The following is a 23,523-nucleotide window of genomic DNA, read 5'->3' as shown; positions in this document are numbered from 1 at the left end:
AAGCTGTTCATCTAGAAATGGTTTAAAATGCATACAGATGAGTTCTAATATCATGTTAGATGGCCTTGGAGTTCTTTTAACTGTGTGAGGTGCTGTTAAATATTTTCACATTTCATTTTGTTTGGTCTCCTAAATTGTGACATCTCGCTGATTCCATTCAGGCAGGGTGTATCAGGTTTAAAACAGATGATTGTAATATGGCTGCCACTGTATCTTCATAATTAGTCAACGAGTTTTTACTTTTGTAGCATTAATCTATTGCAGGCTTATCTGGTTTATCATACTTCTGCTATTATGTCATTTTTCATTTGATGCAGTACGGGTACATGGTGACCTTGTCTGTATAGCTTTAGAAGCACCTCAACCTGCAATATGACTAAAAAAGGAGGGCAAAGGCTTGTGGACTTCAGCCTGCCTGAACAGTGCCGGCATAGAGTTTGAGTTATAATTTAGCTCTCCTTGTGTTAGACTGATAGCCGGCCTCTAAAAGGCCTGTCTGCACTGCTTAAAGCCTTGCTGATGTACGAGCACGCCTGTCTGACAAATCCTCCGTGTCAGTCATTGGCTGATGAGCATTCATCATGTTTGTAATTTTTTGGGTTGTGAGTCTGTGCTGGATCTTAAACGGAGCAAATGCAATGTGATTCTTTGCAGGTTTTCGGTTGTCTTAGACTTGAACCAGCAAGTGCCCTCTTTATGTCACTGGAAGAATTGTTCTCCAGAAAATAAAAATGTTGTCATTTGTCAACACTGTTGTTTCAGTCACATTTGACTTGCTTTTGTGAAACACAAGAAGTTTAGCAGAATGTCTTTAGCAGAAGAGCTGTAATTTTTTCAAACAATTTATTTATGGTCTTTTTCTGTTATTTGCATATTTTATTGCTCATTTGCACTGCCACATGTTCCATGTTGACTTGACAGTGTCCATTCCTATTCACTTTCATTGTACATATAAGAGCACCTTGGAGAATCTGCTAACCTTCTTTTGTGTTCTGCAGAAGAAAAAACAACATGGGATTGGAACATGACAACATGAGAACGTTCATTTCTGGATGAACTATTCCTTCAAGACATATTTGTTAATGATAGTAAGGTTTTTTCCTCAGAACCTTGATCAGTAAACATCCCGATTCCAACATGAGAAGAAAAAAAAATGCTGACATTTATTTAGTTTTTACATTACCTTAGGCACATTGGTCTCGTTGACTAATGTGCTTAGGGTAGAACAGACAGCACAGTCAATATAAAAATGGCTTTTTCACACTCAAAGCAAGGACGCAATGCTTTTAAACCATGTTTATGCTAAAAACACTCGTATAGTATTTGCACAAATTTGCATGTGAGGCTGGAATCATGGCTCTGTTCTCCAGGGATCTCTCAGGAAACCATTAGAAGTAACATTCAAAAGTGTTTTTTTTGTCTGGTCTAAGATTCAGGAGTAGGCACTTACCCTGTCATGATCAACCTTCTGCAATTTATGTCCGAGTGTCTGCATTCAACAACATCCAGTCCTGATAGTAATATAATCAAATATAATATATATTTATGTATATAGATTCCTTAAGATGTACATTTGTGTTTTATTCAGCAAATGTGTGGTCTCGTTACTTAAGTTGTATCTTTCATACTGTAATTAATTCACACTTGTTTACTGCCTGGCTACTGCACAGAAGATACCTGTTACATTTCTGGATAGAATATATAACAATTTTAAGCATGAAAAGACAGATCTGCTTTTAAATAGAAAAACAACATATTTCATCAAAAGTCACATCATAACCACCGTAATCTTCTATTCTACTAGATTTCCTTCTCAACAAACAGTCAGGTCTCTAACACGCCTATGGTTGTACAGCACAGACGGTATTGCTTTGGGACCACAAGGACTGTTCCACTACTCTTTACACATTTAACAGTCAGGTATGAGAAACAACACCTTCCTGATGTCTTAATATCATCTGTTTTCAGTGAATGGCCTAGAAATATCACACTGCATATTTTAGCAGCAAGTCTCTACATCTTGCTAGTTACCACTGATCCATTGTCACTTGCCACATCAGCTCATGATGAGGGGCTATAGAGCTAGTTATAGATTTTCAGACATCCCTTCCATTTGAATTTGATGTCTGTTTCAAGGCAAAAAGATAAATGGCAAGTTGGAACTGTTATTTCTCCACTCTTGCCTTGTCAATTTGCTTGTAGTTTTTGTGGTCCTCTGCATGTGCAGCTTAAAATGCATTGTCCAACACATTTATGACTGTGGCTTTCACCTCAACAGCAGCTGGCATCCCTTTCCCAGAAATCCAGAGCCTTGTAAATGGAGACTGCTGGCTGGTCTCAGACATCAGAGCCATTTTGGATGGGTATCGCTTCAGTTCTCCATAAATGCAGTTGTTCCTCATAAAGACATAAATCAGAAAGCAAGCCACTGAGATCACAATGAAAAGCACACCAAAAGCAGCAATAAGTACCATGTCCCACCTCTCGAAGTCCTTTACAGCTTGTTCTAATCCTTTAGTTAGGACATTGACACACTTGGTGTCATGTTTATGATGGATGCTGTGAATGTCCACACACACTTTGTACTTTGTAGCAGGGTTGAGATGTGTGAGATTATATACAGTCACATCAGATGGTACCCTAGCTGTGAATGCCACAGTTGGATGGTTTGCAGTGGGCATTGTATACCACTTAATGTTTGGTGCCAGGCTACCATGAGAGGCATTCCAGGATATCAACACAGAGTTGGCCTGTACAGATTCAATGTTGACATTCAGTGAGTCATTGACTGGTTGTGGGAAGTATCCATTTACCTCCAATGAGACAGATTTCAGGTCTGCCCCAACAAGATTGTGTGCCACACATGTGTACAATCCAGCCTCGCTCTTAGTGATATCATAAATATCAAGTGTGCCTTCAGGGTGCATGTAGAATCTCTCCGAAACAGCATTTGAGATGACCCTTCTCCCTGAGGGAGTCACCCAGTAAATGTCTGGCTCAGGTTCAGCAAAGGCACGGCAGTGAAGAGACACAGATCTCCCACTTTCCATACTGATTTGTGTGGGGAAGCTTTCTGAAGAGATGAGAGGCAGACAGATCTCCATCATCTCTCTGAAGTGAACCTGCCGCACATGCTGACCTTCATACTCTGGAGGTTCCACACAGAACAGGGAATCAGGCTCCATGAAGCGAATGTTTGTCTTGTTCATGTTCATCCACCGTACAACGCAGTCACAGCGTATAGGGTTAGAGTGCATGCTAACCTCCCGAAGATTTGGAAGGGACTCCACTGTGATCCTGTGGAGGGCACTTAAAGCATTACCATTTAACATTAGAGTTTCCAGCCTTGGCAGCCTATAGAAAGCATTTGGATGTATATAGGAAAGTTTGGGGTTGTTGGTGGCTTCGATTTTGGTCAGTTCTGGGAGATTGTTGAGGGCAAAACTGTCAATGGACACCAACTCAGGCATACTGTTAATGCCCAGCTCCTTAAGATGGAGCATGTCCACAAAGTCGCCCCTTTGAATTCGCCCAATGGGGTTCTTATTAAGATCCAAAAACTTGAGGCTCTTAAGATGCTTGAGAGCACCATGGGGTACCTTAGGGAATGTATTATCATAGAATGAGATACTCTCCAGATTGTCAAGGCCCAGAAGTGAATCATCTGGTATCTGTGACAAGTTCATTCTAGTAAGAACCAGGCTGCGAAGGTTTCTCAGAGGCTTGAAGTTCATATCCTGAATAGAGAGGACAGGATTTTCTCCAATCATTAGAATTTCCAAATTTGGTAAGGGCTCAAACCATTCACTTTTTATACTCTGAAGCCGGTTGGAGTTGAGGTGAAGTCTCAGCAAGCTCTGAAGGCCACGAAAAGCCTCGGGAGAAATTAAGGAGATGAGGTTATGATTCAGGTAGAGCTCCTGAAGGTTGGTCAGCTGAGAAAGGCTATTGTCTAATAGCGCACATATCCAGTTTTCCTCCATGTGTAGAGATAAGAGTTGAGGGAGGTGGCCAATATTGACATCACTTAATGATGACAGGTTGTTTTGTGAGAGATCAATCTCAGTGATGTTTGGCAGGTAATCCAAAGGTTGCTCAATCTTAGCAATGTTGTTGGTCTGCAGTAAAACGACTTGTGTATCAGATGGCAATCTCATGGGCAGGTCAAAAAGTCCGAGGTCATTACAGTCAACAGTGGGAGCCTCCATATATACAGAGCTAGGGGAAAACCAGGGTCTAATTTCACATACGCAAAGTTTGGGACAACTGACTTTCTCTTCTGCAGCAAGAACCAAGGTAGTCACTGCAAGGCCCACTAGCAAATAATCCACAAATGATATGTCCTTCATATTGGCACAGTTCCCACCAATAAGTAGTTGGTCCTTAAAGATTTTGTGGCAAAAGCACTTCACTTCAAAAATAATCAATCATTTGTGGTGATCACTTGAATCCAACAGAGGGCCTTCCCTAGGCCCTGACTGATGTGCTGTCAACAGATGCAATGTCCCGTCACCAAGTCTCCCGTAATTCAGATTGAAGGTGGTGTATGAAATTTTACTGTTTGGGCAGATAAAGGTAAAAAGGTCACCATCAAACCTCAGGTAGCAGCGGTTTCAGCTAGGCAGAAGCAAGGTTGTACATTTCATTTAACACTACAGATGATGCCATCATCAGCCTAATCCACTTCTACCTGAAGAAAATAAGAAGAAAGAGATTAAAAATATTAGCATATAATAACTGGAAAAATGCAAGGGCATCGCTAAGGCAAGACAGAAGCATGCTGACATTTACAAAAGCCACATTAAAGCACTGATGTCTGCTGGCATTTTATTTGGCAGTACCTTGCATGCTAAGCCTTTGACGTGGATATGGGTGTCCTTCACCTTAGATATTATTTTGGGATTCTGAAGCTGAAGTTCCCTAAAAATGTGTGAATTACGAAGCTTAGTGTGTTTGACTTGTAGGCATTATTATTGCTGCTTATTTTTTCAAAAGGGTAGATTCCCCAGATGCAACTCACTGTAATGAAATGTTAGAGCCATGTAAACAAAACATTTTCACTACACTCCACTTTAGTGAAAATAATACAATTAGGCTATAAGCAACATATACCATGGCCTTGAATACTAGATATTTTACCTGCAAATACCACATTAGATCTGTCTCAACATTATTTTTAAATACAAATTTGTTACTTTCAGGGCTGTCAAATCGATTAATTAAATTAATTAAAAGTTTGTGTTTACATAATATATGTGTGTGGACTGTGTGTATTTATATGTATATATAAATACACACACACACACATGTATATATTTATGTAGATACTGACTGGTTTTCGGACCCCCCAATACAGTAAAACTGCACATTTTAGAGTGGCCTTTTATTGTGGCCAGCCTATGCCACACCTGTGCAATAATCATGCTGTCTAATCAGCATCTTGATATGCCACACTTGTGAGGTGGATGGATTGTCTCGGCAAAGGAGAAGTGCTCACTAACATAGATTTAGACAGATTTGTGAACAATGTTTGAGAGAAATAGGCCTTTTGTGTACATAGAAAAAGTCTTAGATCTTTGAGTTCAGCTCGTGAAAAATGGGGGCAAAAACAAAAGTGTTGCATTTATAATTTTGTTCAGTGTATATATATATTAAATACACATATGTGTGTGTGTGTGTATTTATACATATAAATGTATACAGTACACATACATATAATATGTAAACACAAACTTTTATTTTGGATGTGATTAATGGCGATTAACTGATTTGATAGCCCTAGTTATTTTTCTGTTAAAAGCAACTATCTTTGTTGTGCTATGCAGGATTCTGAAAAATCTGCAATTCTGTGAGAGCTCTCCGCATCACCAGGGTTACTATGGAAAGTGCCATAGCCAGAATGCCAGCGAGCAAGACAGACAGACAGAAAGAAAGAAAGAAAGAAAGAGACTGTTTCATCACACTATCATCCCTCTTTTCAACTTCAAAGCCTAAGGAAGTTGGTGAGGAAGTGAGGATACCACAGAAAGTCTTCAGTAAGCTTCACAGATGGAGAAACCCAGAGTTCATCCCTCAAGACTCTGTGGAGGGGAGTGTGTTTTTTGGTTGAGTAATTGAGGGGGGCGAAATGTGTGATTTTCCAAGGCAACAAGATTCATCATTAATCGAAGAACACTCAGAAAAAGCTTAAATACAGGGACCTTTATGATGAATAATATTTGTGCAACAGAATCTGTTTGAAATACATGATATATAGGGCCTTCTGGGATTTCTGTCTGGTGGGGGGGGGGTCACTGCATCTGATCTGTTAATGTCTCTCCATCATTGAAGTGTACTTGTGTTGTAAACAGAGACGCTACAAACTACACTGACTCGTCCCATAGACAACGAATGTCAAATTGTTAATAGGTCTAGCAGATAAACACTTTTAAATTTGTGTGTTTATTACACCTCATAAGTGTGAGGCTACTCTCACGGTGGTTGGAAAATGGATGCTTGACAATACCGGTGTCAGCCATAAATCCTGGAAAATGCATCTAGTTTTCCTGACTGACACAAATAGCCTATTTTCCTGACGTGTTAAATGGAGCACTGCTCCTACAGCATCTGCATGTTCTCTCTAGTAGTGCACGTTCACTACTAATGCAGTGTGTAGGCATGCTTGTCTGTTGACAGCATAATGTTAATGTGTTTCCAGATATTAGACTATCAAGATTCTAATAGTGAATTGAATTAGTACTTAGTATTTAATAAATGTTAAGAATTTAGAATGCATTTAGGAGAACTGTTTTGGCAGTCCACATGCAATTTTTTGTACCCTTCTTTCCATTTTATGTTGTGCAGGATCACCATCTTTTATCATCTTGCCCTTTTAGACAAGGTTATGTTTTTGATGCAGGGCCAGAGTTTCCATGTTCAGTGATTTCACATCGTGAACAGGACCATTTAACAATGCACAATAAAGGTGTAGTTCAATGGGGCATGAATAATTTGGCACTGCTATGAGTGTGTTAAATCAAGGTTTCCATAGTCAACAGCATCATCTGCAACTGTAAGATTTCTGTACATTATTTCAGAATGTAATCATTTAGCTACAGCTTAAAAAGGAACTAAAACTGTGTGTCAGAGTCATTGTTATTGCATATATGTTGTGAATTAAGAAGAAATCAAAGAAGTTTTTAGTCATTTTAAGACTACAAAATCGATACACTGTCCTCCAGAAATAAATCTGTTAGAGCTCTAGTTTCTGCGATGGTAAATAATGTATTTTTTTGTGGTAATGGCTGGCAGAGGATCGTGTTCTGGAGGCTGTTTCTGTTAGAGTATCTACAAAAAACACTCCCAGAAGAGGAGACATACTAATACAACTAAACCTGTATTAACCTCCACTGACTCTGTAACAGCAATAAAGGTATGGCGCACCCATTAAAAACTCCAGTCAAAGACAAATGAAGGAAATTAGACTTAACCCAGTTAAGTGTAGGTGAGAACATACAAACATAAGGACTTGGAACAACACCGTGGCTCATAGAGCTTAAGTGGCAATACCTTGCATAGTGTGCCACACTTTCAGAGACAGAGAGAAATGCAACTAATACCAGAGAAAATGGAATTTCAAGATGGATGCCTCTAATCACCATCCTGATGTACTGCAGAGTCAGTCAACGAAATTGGAGAGAAGAGGAGTCAGAAGATTGTTCCCCGCCATTATTTGCCACACCTGATATCACAGAGCGAGCAACATCTTTATTGGGCCTGTAAAATATAGGGGCATGTTTGAATAAATGTGTCCGGTGGGCAGAAGGCCTACTGACCCTGGAAGGTAACTCAAGCTGAACAGTGGCAGTGCGGCTCCTGTGTTTGCTTTGGGCCAAGTTGTTTGAGATAGGCTGTAAATCTTGGACTGGGGACTGATTACTGAGCTTGAGGTCCTCTTAAACCCCAAGTTAGCGCCTCTGCAGTTTGGAAAATAGCTGTAGCAACTCAGTGTAAACGGCACTGGGGATAATAACATGTTTTGTGTTTTTAAATAGGGATACATTAATGCACATTGAGGACACTTTTCTAAAAAAGAGCAAATTTATTTTTATTTGATGTTTTATTCCTTACAGGTCTCAAACCACCACTTCCTAACCACTACACTACTTTATCTCCAGGTAATTGTAAGTTAATTGTAACAAGCACAAAATACTTTTTTTTAGAACATATTTGCCAAAAACATAAAATTAACATATAACTGACCAGCAAGCATGCATGGGTTTCTGAAATATATATGATGGCAGGTGTAGCTGTAGGCTTTCATTACCAGTTAAACTTCTGTCATACAGATCGCTTCTGCAGAATGTAGGGCGGAGGTGGAATTGCTTCCTGTAGAAATAGCCCTTTGTGTTATAGAGATGGTTCAGAGGGAATATTGCTCAAATGGTCTCAAGAATTTTTCTCGCTCATTCACACAAATGTCTACAGAAAGACACCCCTGCTCTTACACCCATGCTCTCTCTCCTCTTTGTGTTTCACTTAAGCTCTTATTTCTCCCCTACTCTCTTCACATGCTCTATGTAAGCTGTTCTATCAGGCCTGGAGAAGATGCAAAGGGCTAGGTGCCAACAAGTTTGCATAGATCTCTCAGTGTGTGGCATAGTCTGTTTCACAGCTCCTCCTCCTGCCCTGTACTTCATTGATTTGCCATTACACTATTTTCAAGGTAAGGGAATAGTCCATTAGACAGGCTTTGCTGTACAATGTGTGTGCATAATGAAGTTTCCAGTGTAATGATCAAGGAACGTTTCCCTTTGCACCTGCTCCTATGTGTTCGCAAAATCAGCACTGAGTCAATGGTTAATGCAGAATCAATGTTCCAAATTAAACCAATGGACCCCACAGGTTTTAGCTTATCCACTGCCGTTGTTTGTTGCCCTCAATGAATTCAAGTGTACATGGACAATTTTGATATTTTGTAACTGATTGTTTGATGCTGATTTGCTCTTTTAGGAAAATCTAATTTGTGCTGACATAAATTAACTGGAACGGCAATTCCTGAAGGAAATTTCAGTGTTTGCAAGGCAGAGAAAGAACAATGGTGGTGTTGTAGACAAGCACAGATTTTAAGGTATTTGGTTCATTGTAAATGAAATGCCACATCAGAGCCACCTTTGTTGTTGTTGTTGTCGTCATCATTACACTCAACGTGCATCTTATTTTATTTATTAGCCTATTTTTGTCGCACTCAAGGCAACACTGTCTTTGCACTGTAAGAGTGACTTTAAACTCAAAGAAATAGATCTAAGAAAAAAAAATACCAATCCGAATTCACTATCCAAATAATTGCAAGGTGGAGGGCAAATCACAATTTGGTTAGCAAATATTACAATGATGTCAGATTTTGAATGGTAAACATCAATGACCTTTTTTACATTTAATATTATATTTCTTTAAAAATTGTGGGGAAGAAAATTAAAAGAGGAATATCAACACAGTTCTGCCTTGCAAGCACTAATTAAATGTAAGCAAAAAGCATGCTATTCGAAGGTTAAAAAGTTTAAATGCACATTCTTGCAAAATTTGTAAACCAGTTGGCCAACTATTTGCAGGTAGTTAATACATTACCCATCAAGGATCAATAAAGTGTCTCTTTATCTCTCATTCCTATTATTGACTCATTTCTATGCTAGTCTTCATTGGAAGGCATTATTGCTCATATTTAGTCTGTGTTAAACTGATTCTCTGGGTGCAAATGTAATTTGGATTTATAAACACATTGACATGAATTAAAATACAGAATGTTTAGATGCCAGTGTAATCATTTTTACATCAGATATACATTTTATTTTAATTTTATAACTAATTGTACATTCTCTTTTAGTTTTAAGAGAGTTTTAAGTCCAGCATTTTCCCTTAAGGTTCTGATTATGCTGTAAGAAAATTCTGACTCATATCGATACAACCACATTGCTCAGCCAGTAACATTGCTATTTGCTCCAACATGCATAACCCAGCCTGAGGAAAAGATACCATGCACAACGGGCAGAATAATAGCATCACTAAACTACACTGTATATGAAGAACCTAATTATGAAAACCAATGAAATCTCCCCTGGGTACAAATACAGCATTTCACTCTAATTGGGCCTGATTGATTGAAAGTGTGTTCCCAACAGCAAGTGTCAGTCGATCTATCGGTGTAGCAGTGCATGGTTTATTGTGTTCTAAACATCTTCGCTTGACTGTTTAGACATAATGAGATCCCAGTTCTCCCAGTATGTGCTCTATACCGTACCGGATGCCTCTACTACAGGTATCACTCTAATCTAAGAGCAGATGGAGAGCACAGCAGTGCTTCTCAGATGGTTCTGCTCTGTTTACTCGTGAAAACACAGATAGCATATGCTGCTATCATATTCTCTTATTAAAGTCTATATTTTGAAACAGAACTAGCTGAGGCTTTTGCAACCTTTTCAATAGACGGAGATTGGGGAGGAGTCATTAAAGCTAGTTTACCCTGCCTTAGATCTTTTTTTCCCCTACTTGTATTAGCTAATGAAATGCTACACATGCTATTTTTCAACACTCACGTTGTGATGTTTTGTTTCGAAAGTCCACACCCCTTTTCACTGGCAATGTAGGCTTGAATAAATTGGAATTCAAACCGCACATCCACCATTGCTTTGTGCTTCACACTGTTTGGTATGATGCAACAATCAGAGAAAGCAATTTTCCAGCACCTCGTCATACAAAGAGGTACTAAAATCAGTTAAACACTCCAGTGTACTCACAGAAGCCATATCTGAGAGATCCTTAATATCAAGGGTTTTACTTATTGTCTGTTAATTAGTGCAGCCATCAAGTGGCCCATGTGATTACATCTGTGATTAAGAATTGTCCGCTCAGGTCTGAGTTTGGAGAGTTTGGCATGAAAGAGACTCCAAGGACAAAAAACTGGTTGGAGCATATTGTCTGCCATTAAACCACACAATATTTTTGTTAAACATTTTTGCTTTGTAATGAGTCAGTGGCCTGCCATCAGTGAGGGACAACTGGTAATGGCTGTCCCAGGCCCTGTGATTACGGTGGTCACACTAAGGTCCTCTATAGGAAAGCCAAATCCTTCGATATTTTTCTCCCAAGCCCAATGACATTTGCGCCTAAAACCCAGTGATCTAATTGGTATATGTTTACTATTAGAGGGTCATATATGGATATGTATGTGGATTCATGCACTTCTTATTTTTTTCACATAATTCTACTTCAGTTTATTGTATTTTATTTTAATTGTAATATTTTAGTTTGATGCACTACCCCACTACACATAAATGCTTTTAGCAATCCATAAGACAACCTCTGGCTTATGTTTTAGAAAGTGCAATGCCAGTTTGCAACGATTCCTCACCGCCTCCGTCTACAACGAGATGTGGGAGGACAAACTCACTGGTTGTGTGATTAACAGCTGGGGTAAAAATAAAAAATAAATGTCATCATCTGTATTGGATGTGTTATGCTGTAGACGGTATAAATTAGGCTGAAGCAATGAATGCAGATCAGACGAATGGATCAGAATCACAATGCCTCCATTCAAAGCGATATACATTAATTTAACGATACTGTACAGTGGATGCTCAAGGCATCTGCATTTGAAATGCATGTGCTATAAGGGGTACTGTAGAACATCTTGGACGGCAACAGGGTGATTTAAGGGAGACTGAGAACAGCCAGATGCAAGGCTGCCTGTGGCTATCCGTCCAGGACGTGCCTTGTGTCCAAAAAATATGCATGCCAAGCTGGAGCACAGATTTCCTGTTGCTGTTGCTGATGCAGATACCGCGACATCAGCAACAGGAATTCTGTGCTCCAGGTTGACATGCCTATTTATTCAAGTACCTATGTGCTTGTTATCCATTTCCCTCCATTTGTGTTCCTTCACGGTCGTTTTGCTCTGACGCATATTCTCTCAACTTGAATGTGGATGCTCATGCTGTAAATACCGACTAAAATTAATATTTATGAGCCATATAGATGAGGTGGATCGGAAAATGTTCAAACTTACCGTTTCAACGTAAGTCATTCCCGGTCGATAAAGCGACATGTATTCCGTTCATCTATAGCGCAGTGCTCCAGAGAGCGGGAAGCGCGCGCCACGCAAATGAAAATAAGCGCGCGTGTTCTGTTCTTCTTTTAACGTAGATGGCGGTTCGCGCTCCTATCGTTAAGGTTTTGCCGCGCGAATGAGGCAAAATCCACCAGGTGAGAGCCGTCTGGAACCTTTATAGAGTCCCTCGCACTGACAACCTCCTCCTTCCTCCGCGTTCAGAGGCGCATCTGCAGACGCTCGTTCGGTTGTCACATTGACATGCCGCTGTCTGCCCAGCGGTCATTAATATCGGAACAGCCCCCGAGTCTCCAGAGATCAACCAATAGCGGCGGTGCGGGGAGAAACTCTCGCAGCTGATTGGCTAAACCGCTGCGTATGTCAGACAAGAGCAGTTGGAGAAATGAGGAGAGGCAGAAGAAAATGGATAGGCTATATGTTGGTATTAACTTCTGATTGCGTCGTATTTTGGGGTTGTTGGTTTTTTTCTGTACATTGTGTATAAGAGTGACTGAGAATGAGAGATCATATAGTGTGTTTGTATAGCTTCTAAAATAATTTACACTCAAGTTGACAGCATAAAATGGGGGCAAACAAGGGCTAGTTGTCACACTTGGACACTCCAATTAATATTTCTCAGGGTTGGTCTTGGTATCTTGGTTTATTTTTTAAAAGTTAATTTCAAGAGTTTCTCTGTCTTGACTTACAAAATCAGCACATGTTGTCATTCTATATGGCGTATGTTGTTACAATGAAAACTTAATTGAAATCATGTAGGATAGGCTTTTCATCTTAAATTGCACTAAGAAAATTCAAATAAATAATTGAAACCGCAAATATACACAAAATAGCATACAACCATTTTGTCCAAAAAAAAAATTATTATTTACAGTTATTAATAGGCAACAATTATTTTGCTTTTTAAAATAATTGTATCATTTTTAAACATTTAAAAGATGTGAAAATTTAGGGAATTACAATGATGCCGATATACAGTGCTCTTACTTGTATGGTATTACTTAAGTAATGACTGTTGTGTTTTTATATTTTTATATCATTGCAGACAAGGTGTAGCAACTTCACTTAAGGACCAAAACTGCCCAACAACCAGTATTTTGGGATGAAAAAAAATAATCAGGAAGCTGAAAATAGGCTTTCCATGTATCCAATTCTTTAGGTTCTTGTTTTAGGGACTCTGACAAAATACGTCCTTTTTGCTGTGACCCTGTTTTTAGGGATGAATTCACTGTGAAGGTGCTTTTCTGAAACGGACCTGTCTTGCTTTACAGCCCATGCACAGGTCCTTCACAGCTCACCCTCGGGACTGCACACACCTTGAGAAAACACGGATATAACTCTATAATAAAACTCCCAATAGGGTTGGACACTGGACCTTTCTTCATCACATCTGGCATCAGGAGACTGCTTTGCCAAAGAAAAATGTGCATGTACTATAAAAGCATAAATCTGGGTTTTAGTTTGATGTCCGCAAGTACCAGGATTTTCATCAGTCCATGCCCCCATTTATGAAATATTTAGAGGAATAGTTAGAATTTGTGAGGTTGTTTCGTTGTGGCATTTCACTGCATCTGTTTTCTGAAAGACGAGGCCTTAGAGGGCAGTTCAGTTTATTGACTAGAGTTCCACAGTTATAAATATTTTTACAAGAAACTTAGAGAAGATGGTCTTACAGCCTCTGACAAAGACATAGAACCTGTAAAGTTTTCTGAAGAGGCTTTAACAAAAGTCATTTTAAAGCTACAAGCGTATTGATTCTGAAACCACCATTATGGCCAATATACGTAGATAATATTAGATATTGTAAATCTTACTAAACTGTATAAAACTGATTCTAATTTCTGATTAAAATCCACCTACAATTCCTGCCAGACCTGAGACTCGAACCCGCGACCTTTGGGTTACAAGTCCGACTCTATCTATTAGGCCCCCCCCCCCGTAAAAAAATAAATAATGATAGTTCACCCAAAATATGTATTCATATTTGGAGAAATTTAGCATTACATCACTTGTTCACCAATGGATCCTCTGTAGTGAATGGGTTAGGGTTGAATCAGAATGAGAGTCCAAATAACCAAATATCCAAAGCTGATAAAAAAACATTACAATAATCTAGTCTTGTGAATCATAAAGCTGTTTGTTTATAAGAAACAAATCCATCATTAAGACGTCCAATCCAACTTTAAGACGTCGCTTGTGGTCCGTAATCCAATAATACTAAAAAGTCCATCCCCTGTTGTACTCTCACATCAAAATCCATCAACATGTTTGTTTAGAACTGTTTTGATCTGTTTTCGCTTGAAAACAGTGCTTGATCTGTGCATATTTCTCTCCTGATTCAGGCAAAATTATTTTTTCGCTGGAGAAAGCAGTATTATGGATAGAAGTCTCGTATTTTAGCCAGAAACAACAGTTTGAACTGTCACTTCACAAGATGTTAATTGATGGACTGCAGTCGTGTGGATTACTTGTGGATTATTGGGATGTTTTTATCAGCTGTTTGGACTCTGATTCTGTTTGGATTCTGATGGCACCCATTCACTGCAGAAGACCCACTGGTGAGTGAGCAACTGATGTAATGCAGAAATTTTTTGAAAACGGTTCCGATTATTTTTTTGTGATCTCGCCTTATTTTTCTCACAAGAAAAATAAGTGTCACTCGCCATTTCTCTGTTCACTCGCCATTTCTCTGACACTTATTTTTCTTGTGAGAAAAATAAGGCGAGATCACAAGAAAATAATGATGCATGACCTCTCAGGGCTTCTGTATTATTCTGATTATTATTATTTATATATAGAACTTTTACCCTTATTATATTATATTAACTTTTATCAAATAAGAATTGGTAATAGCAATGCCCCATTGATAGATAATACCTTTGACATGAGCCACAGACATAAACAGTCCCATTTCTCAATATCCACTGCATCAGCACATTGATTTTAAGTTTGGTGGAGTTGCAGAAAAGCTGGACAAGTGATGCCCCATAACGTAACGTGACAGTGGCATGCCTGCAGAGACGCATGAGTTGCCTGGAAATACACCTCTCAAACTGTAGCAGTTTTTGCGGTATGGGGCTGTCTGTGCCTGCAGTGCAGCTAACAGGCTTCCCAGGTGGGGGTTTGTTTAGTTAAGACTGATGTAGAGACATCCTGCCACCAGCCAACCACACACAACATCTCAATCTCCTCATTAGGCCTCCACACTCCCATGATGCTCAAGTTACTTTGCTAACTTAAAAAATAGCTAATTCTCCTCTGTTAAAGTCAATATTATTAGTATTATCGCCAGCACCTGTGTAACACCATCTATTAAAGCTTTGCTCTGAATGCTACAAAAGTTGACTGGATAAAAGGATAGATTTATTTTTTGTTCCATGCAAAAAAGCAGAGCGAGACTGCGGTTTTAGCAGGATGTTCAAGGGTCTCTCTGAGGAGAACTGTTGTGTCCCCTGGTTGTTCTGACTGAGATCCCAGAAAAAGTCTCGAGGTTAACCTCACTCATCGCAGCCAATCATGAGCTGAGGCTCCAGGAGAGAGTGGTGGCTTATACTGGAGCTTCCGTGCTGTTGAAATATGACTTTAATGTTGGGAAAAAGGTTGATATACATAAGAAAATGAGACAGAAAAAAGAATAGAGAAGATGATAGGCTTCTTGTTGGAGGTGGCACCCTGGTTTTGTCGAAATGGACGAGTGTGGCGACTGATCGAGTGCATTGAGCTTGAGTTTCAGATCTCATTGCATACATAGACTTCAAAAGCTCAATAACAGATTCATGACAGGCTTTGGCTGTGTGCATTTCTGTGCAACAAAGGCAGAATGATTTTGAAATTGAATCCTGGGATTTCCACCCAGCCCCACAGCTAGAAATTCTTGGGCCCTTACTTAGCCATTTGTAAGGCAGAGATACAGTACAGCTTGATGGGACGGTGCATGTTGAATTGTGCTTTGATAAATTGCCCTGTGCAGTGCACAGTTCATATCCAATTTTAAATTTTTCGAAATTAAATATTACTCAGTATTTCTCTCATTGCGGTTCTCTTTTGTCAATTCCTTATTCTCTTGATGTTTTCGTATATCTGCTCTTTGATTAGTACCTTTATTTCTGCTTTTTACTGTTAGCTCTGATCTTTCGCTTCTCTTATATTTCATCTAATTTTGATCAGTTTGTCTTATCTCTCTTACCTAGCTGAATGCTAGATATAGTAAAGTAGGTATAGATTCCATAGTAAATCAGATGTAATCGTTATTGATTACATTTTATTTTACTTTTCTAAATAATAAATAATAAAATTACATTTTTATTTTACATTTAATCTAATTAAATATCTCTTAATTTAATCTAATAAAATATCTCTTAATTCACTATATTTTGACAAAATACATTGGAAAACTCAAGAAATAAGGTATTTTGCCATATACATAGGTATTTATTTAAAACAAATTGTCATAGTATCAAAGCCACAGCAGAACTGTTGTCTGTTAGTTTTAAAACAGATCGGTTAAGTGATTCATTCAGTGACTCGCTCATAAATAAATCTGAACAGAACAGAACTAATCTGTTGTTGTGAATAACTTAAAATTACTTGCTCATGAAAACACTTGTCACTCTTTGCTTGCAAATAAATGTAACCTGCAGACAAAGCATTAGAATTTGTCATCCAAAATAATGTAAAAATAAATTGTGAAATGTTTTATTCTTGTAAAACATGCTGATTTTTATCTCGTAAATTTGACTACATACATGCAGTATGTTGTTTATAAGCCTGTCTTTCTGAAGCCATGAGTGCATGATTCGATGCAGGCAGGACAATTGCAACTATTATACTGTAGCACGTATATCAGTTTGCTCACATGAAAATGGGAGCATGCATTGTGTATGACACTCAGGCCAGATGTTGAAACCCTGCAGATCAATGCTTTCTCCATTCCCTTTGATGTGCTGGAAACAGCACTATTTTTTATTTTTTTTCAATGGGAGAAAAATGGCTGTAAAGCCATTTCTGAAGTGCACAGACATGGCAACAACTTTCAGATTTGTTTATTACACTTCAGCACTGATTGTGCTGGAAAAATGCCACAGGCTGTCCATTTATGACATAAATCGTTCAGGCTTACTAAAAAGATGAGGAAGAGGAAGAAGAAAAACACTAATATGGAGCGTGTGGGAACATCCCAAAGTTTTTGCATGAATGCCATTGTGAAGTGAAAATCTTTATGACGTTGGAACTATAAGAACAAATGAATATGGAGATGTGGCAGCATTGTGCTTGCATCTGCAATCTCCCTTGTTACTCCTTTGTTTCATTATATTCCTTTGTGCCACCACAGTGAATGACTGGTGCTGATTATGCAAATGAGCCAGAGAAAAGAAGCATGGGTAATTATTACAGTTGTGGATAGGCTTTGGGAAAAAATGCTCCCTCTGCCATAGAGACACTTTAAGGGAAAAAAAAGAAAGAAAGCTCACAGCTCACTGCAACAGTAGCAGCTTTAGAGTAGCTACCAAAAGATGTATGTGGTCTTTTAATGTATTGATAGATTTCCAGCCATATCCTCTCTAATAAATTAAATCCATTCACTCGTTCGAAATAACATGTTGCCTTCTGTATCTAATAAATTATTTATTCATTAAAAAGCTAAAGCTCTTTATTTAGATTAATTCAATAATCAGTTAATGCAATAGTTAAATGAATAAAAATAAAAATTATTATTATTAATATTTATAAATGTATATGTATTATTTTTATTTAGGTTAATTCAGTAATCAGTTAATTTATTTAGGTTAATGCAAAAGTTCAATTAATAATAATAATAATTATTATTATTATTATTATTATTTAAGTTTATTCAATAGTTGATTTATTTAGGTTAATGCAATAGTTCAATTAATAATTAAATTACTACTACTACTACTACTACTAATAATAATAATAATAAATAATTGTTGAATGTAAGTGTCACGTGTATGTTCCTGTTGAGTTCCTGTTTTCCTTATTTGGTCTTTCCTGTTCCTGTCCTCGTTGTGTGAATTCGTATCCAGCTGTGTTTGATTGATTCCATTGGTGTCTGTGTATTTATAGTGTGTTCTGCCCCTTGTTTCCCGTCTGCTGTTAAATGTCATTTATAAGTTCCAGTATTTGTATCCATTTGTTCATTGAATTAAATTCTAGTTAACGTATTCTCCAGCGTGTCCTCGTTCCTCCCTCGTGAACCGTGACAGAACAGCAGACCTAAAACTGAAAGTAAGAGGTGCCTTTTTTCCCCATTTTTTTTCCACCGTTTTTAAAAGCGTTTTGTTTTCCCGTTCGTTTCTCCCCGCTCATATGGAGGAACGAGCGAGGTTCATCGCCGTGGCTCAGGCGAGCCCCAACCCGATCGTCTACGCGAGGGAGTTCCTGCTGCTCGCCCTCGCCAGCTCCATCGAGGGTGAAACCCTCGTGACGCTGTTCTGGCTCGGGAAGACTTACCATCGCCCCGCGGAACTCCCAGACGCCACCAACCTCGACTGAAAGGAGGCAGTCATCTGGTGTCTGGAGAGCCTCCGATCCGGAACCCCTCCGCCGGCCATTCCTCAGTCAAGTCCGATGGCCGCGGCTTTCTCCAGCCTGCCGGCTGCTCTGAAGTCAAGCCCACCTGTGGAAAGCCCACCGGCCGCCCAATTCACCCCTAACCAAAAGAGGAGGATGAGGAGAAAGAGACTGTTCTCCGCCCTCATCCCTGCCCCAGAGGTCACTCCAGTGTCGGCTTCAGCCCCAGAGCTCGCTCCAGTGTCAGCTCCAGATCCCCAGTTAATCCCAGGGAGGGCTCCAGATCCCCAGTTAAGCCCAGGGAGGGCTCCAGATCCCCAGTTAAGCCCAGGGAAGGCTCCAGTTCCCGAGTATAGCCCACGGAGGGCTCCTGTCCCCGTGCTTAGCCCAAGGAGGGCTCCTGTTCCCGAGTTTAGCCCAGAGAGGGTTCCGGTCCCCGAATTTAGCCTAGTGAGGGCTCCTGTCCCTGAGTTTAGCCCAGTGAGGGCTCCTGTCCCTGTGCTTAGCCCAAGGAGGGCTCCAGTCCCTGAATCTCCTCCCGAGCGCCCTCAAGTGCCCGCTCCTCCAGAGCGCCCTCCAGAATTCCTAATTTTCCCCAAGAAAATGGGGGGGGGGGGGCATATGCCCGTGGCCATGGTGGCCGAGCCAGCTAAGGTCACGGAGGATCCGTCATGGCAACCTGAGTTCCCTCCTCCGCCATGGCTCCCTGAACTGTCTGCTCCGCCATGGCTTCCTGATCCGCCCTGGAGGCTCTCCTGGAGGGCGCCCGCCCCCCCTCCCCGATGGTACTGTTACAGCACGGGACGCGCCGTCTGGGAGGGGGGCAATCTGTCACGTGTATGTTCCTGTTGAGTTCCTGTTTTCCTTATTTGGTCTTTCCTGTTCCTGTCCTCGTTGTGTGAATTTGTATCCAGCTGTGTTTGATTAATTAGTTAATTTGCTCCCAGGTGTGTCCCATTGGTGTCTGTGTATTTATAGTGGTCTGCCCCTTGTTTCCCGTCTGCTGTTAAATGTCATTCATAAGTTCCAGTATTTGTATCCCTTTGTTTATTGAATTAAATTCTAGTTAACGTATTCTCCAGCGTCTCCTTGTTCCTCCCTCGTGAACCGTGACCGTAAGTCCTGCCTGTGCAAATGTTCAGTGCATTAGTTGGACCAAAAATAGAATACTGTTTTTAAATATGGGCTTAAAAAAGCACATTTTGTGATACTCTTGTTATTATATTTTATTCCTAATTAGAAATGTTATTTTAATGTAACACTGACAAACGGTTTGTATTTTTCTTTCTCCACTCAGATCGTTTGAAGCTGTTCTTACATCGCTGGAAATAACAGCTGAGTAAACTGATTCACCTTCAAGGGATGGAAAAATTACAGGAATCTTAATATCACGGCACTATAATGTTAGTAAAACAACACATGCCAAACTATTTTACAAAGGATGTTTAGTGTCTCAGCTGAAACTTTGATATCTAGTCTGAGTGCAGACAGAAAGACCTATATCATTATCTGTGTCACTGGAGGATGTCTGTGAAGGAAAGCCTCTCTCATACTGTGATACTAGTGTTAGAACAAACCAACCTGAAAATGTAGAAACAGACGGCCAAACCACTGTGACTGGGTTAACAGAGGGCCAGCAGGTCTCCCTTTCCATTTGAAAAATGTAGTGCCTCAGTCTGTAAGTCAGTTTGTCTCCTGATCCTACTGTGCACAAACTACCATAATGCGGGTCAATAGGCGGAGAAGCTACTCTGGTGCTAAATTGGAACCTCTTGAAATTGCCTTCTGCCCCCTGTATTTAGCCCTGAACCACTGCAGTGCAAACGCTGCACACCTAACCGAGCATCGGCTGTCGGAAATTGACTGCTTTTTTTATTTTTTTATTTTTTCAAAGTAAAGTTTGGTTTAAAAATATCCCCCATTGTTCGTGGAAAACAATAGCTGCAGATTTGCACCGGGTGACAAGAGACGACAGTCCAGGGCTTTCCGAAAAGCACACATGCGGGTCTCTGCGGAGAACATGCTCACATAAATCATGACCTGAAAAGCAGCTCCCTCGGGAAAATAAAAGTGCATTTGTCAGGGCAGTCAGCAGAGTTCATAGCTCACGGGCAGGCGGCCAGAGTCTTGTGCTGCAGCTCTTGCGTCTGATCGCATATCAAAAGGGATTATGACATTATGTGCGTTCCTCAGCCGTGCATTTTTAATTGAATTACACACTCCTCTTAATGCAATAATCTCCCAAAGATCCACAGCATAATGTTCAAATCACTGATAATAAAATTAGGCCATTTCTTTTTGTGAGTCTTGCGGGAGAGACTCGAAATCTCAGACGTTGGATTACGCCAGAGACGCCGATGCTTGCATAAAGCCATGTGTGAGATGACACCCAAGCTTGGGTGAAACACGTTCCAGAGATTGATCTGAATCATTGGGGCTGTTAAAACGGTGAACCTCCCGCATCTGTCCGTGTGACACCGTGGTGACTGGTTTTCAGAGAGGGGTCATTCTCTTGAGGGAACCTCTTACACGCTGACAGCCAAATAAAAGGCTGGCCGAGGCTCTTTGCCCATTAACATCATCCCTGAAAGCAGATTGTGTTGCCACGCAATTATACTGCACTGATTCTCAAACAGCGGGTTTAGGTATCATTAATCCATCAGCTCAGAGATGGAGCCTGGCTGGACAGGCACATTTTTTACGCGAGCAATAGTGTTGCGAAACGACTTTCTTTTGGCTGCATGGGATATGTTTATGTGCATTTTTCATATGTGCATTGTACAGAATTTGCATTGTTGCGCGCACGTTATTTTGATATACAATTTACACTGAATACTAAATTACGTTAAAAAGGACATTGTAGAGGGCAAAAATTTTTCTCATTGCAGTTTTTACACAGTAGAGGAGCCAGGGGCAAGTTGTCATGAGGGCTTTAAGCTAAATTAAACAAATGTCATGTTCGTTTCATACACCTCAGTATTAACTTTTTTTGTGAATGTGGTATTTTTTTGTGAATTCTATGCCAACTAAATTCCAATATTATGATATTTCACATCAGTATCATATTTTGTAGAAGTAGATGTCAGATTGAGGCCTTTATGTTGGCCAAAATAATGGTTTAATATTTGAATTGGTTTGCTTTTCCATTTTTCACCATTGTGTACTTCATAATTGTTTTGTTGTTTAAAAATAAGCTTATATATATATAATATATAATATATAATATATATATATATATAAAATAAAATAAAAACATTAAATAGACTGCAATTTGATATTTAGTGGCAGGTTCCAGTTGTGACAACATTTTTGCTATTGGGGCTAAAGACAATGTATGTTGAATGAACTGTATTTTTTTCTGGATAATATTATTAGAAATGTGCAATGGAATTTTTTGTAAACAAGATATTAAGGTGTATATCTATAAACACTGACTTTGAAAGATAATCTTACCAGTAGTGAAAAGTGTGACAACTAGCCCCAGTCTTCCCTATACAAATGCATCTAGAACAGGGTCACCAAACTCGGTCCTGGAGGGCAGGTGTCCTGCAGAGTTCAGCTCCAACCCTAATTAAACACACCTGAACCAGCTAATTAATGTCTTACTAAGCAGAAACTTCCAGGCAGGTGTGTTGAGGCAAGTTGGAGCTAAGCTCTGCAGGACACCAGCCCTCCAGGATTGAGTTTTGAGACCCCTGATCTAGAAGTTACCATTCAATTTATAAATAGCAAATATAAACTCTTATTTTCATTTAAATGAAGTCTATTTCCTATTTGAGTTTGGCAAATTGAGTGCATAAATTGTTTTCAGTTTTACATTTACAAGTTATTTCAAAGCTGTTTGGCATTATTTTTTGTCCTCTAGTGAATCACTGGTAAATAACCTACAGGATAATATGGAATCTATTTCCAATCATCAATGTAGACTACAGCGAGCTGAATCACTGTCTGACACCTCCATGAGCAGCTGTCCACAGTAATGGAAACTTATCAGTGACTGGTTGGAGATGATTTTCACAGGCACCAACTTCATTGACAGCCACTCAAGCGTCCAGAAAACAGCAGTCATCATGTGACACCTGCAGAAAACAGCCTAACGCTCGCAGCTGATACTGACGATAACGTGACGTCAATTTATGTAGGTAAGCTAAGAAGTTGATATTAGATGTTCAAACATACAAAGCATACAAATATTGGGTGAAATAACACATCTGCCAAAGCAACTAAATTTTGAATAATAATAATAAATTATTTATAATGCACTTTTCTCACACCCAAATGTAAAAAACTATTAAAATACAATATAAAACCGCAAAATAAATCAAATCAAAACCCTAATCAACAGCTTAATCATAATAAGCCATTTTAAAGAGGTGGGTTTTCAACAGTTTCTTAAAAGTACTTAGTGTAGGAGCATTTCGAACATTCAAAGGAAGTGCATTCCATAAGCTCGGAGTGGCACGAGAGAAGGCTCTCTGTCCCATAGTTTTTAATCTGGAATGGGGCTGATAAAGAAGAAGAGAATCAACAGAGCGAAGAGGATGAGAAGGCATATAAGGGGTAACTAAATCACAAACATAAGGAGGAGCCAATTCATGCACAGCTTTAAAAGCTAAAACAAGCGTTTTAAACTCAATACGCGATTGAACTGGAAGCCAGTGCAAGTTACAGAGGACACCACTGATGTGAGGCTGTGTGAGTGAGAACACGTGCTGCTGAGTGTTGAATATATTGTAGCCATTTGATAGATTTTGCTGATAGACCAATGTAGAGAGAATTGCAGTAATCAATTCTTGAAGTGATAAAAGCATGGATGAGCCTTTCAGTATCAGGTGTAGAAAGGAAAGGCCTAATCCTAGCAATATTTCTGAGAATTGCTGATTTAGTAACAC

General features: G+C 39.5%; 1 protein-coding gene across 2 annotated transcripts; it reads right to left on the bottom strand.

The window, feature by feature from the left end:
• Positions 1–1,255: 1,255 nt before the first annotated feature.
• On the bottom strand, positions 1,256–22,111 carry LOC107580024 (leucine-rich repeat neuronal protein 3-like). Of its 2 annotated transcripts, none has more exons than XM_016265788.1 (2): positions 22,085–22,111; positions 1,256–4,690 (listed from the first exon to the last, which is right to left on the bottom strand). In XM_016265788.1, the coding sequence occupies exon 2, from the start codon at positions 4,347–4,349 to the stop codon at positions 2,229–2,231; it is 2,121 nt and encodes a 706-aa protein (XP_016121274.1). In that variant the 5' UTR covers positions 4,350–4,690; positions 22,085–22,111; the 3' UTR covers positions 1,256–2,228. The 2 variants fall into 2 exon arrangements, with proteins under 2 accessions (XP_016121274.1, XP_016121270.1); XM_016265784.1 differs by lacking the exon at positions 22,085–22,111 and adding an exon at positions 12,041–12,314.
• Between the last annotated feature and the right edge of the window lie 1,412 nt (positions 22,112–23,523).

Source organism: Sinocyclocheilus grahami, unplaced genomic scaffold (assembly GCF_001515645.1).
Source record: "Sinocyclocheilus grahami isolate Dianchi unplaced genomic scaffold, SAMN03320097.WGS_v1.1 scaffold33.1, whole genome shotgun sequence".
Taxonomy (NCBI): domain Eukaryota; kingdom Metazoa; phylum Chordata; class Actinopteri; order Cypriniformes; family Cyprinidae; genus Sinocyclocheilus; species Sinocyclocheilus grahami.
This window is presented reverse-complemented; position numbering and strand designations above follow the sequence as displayed.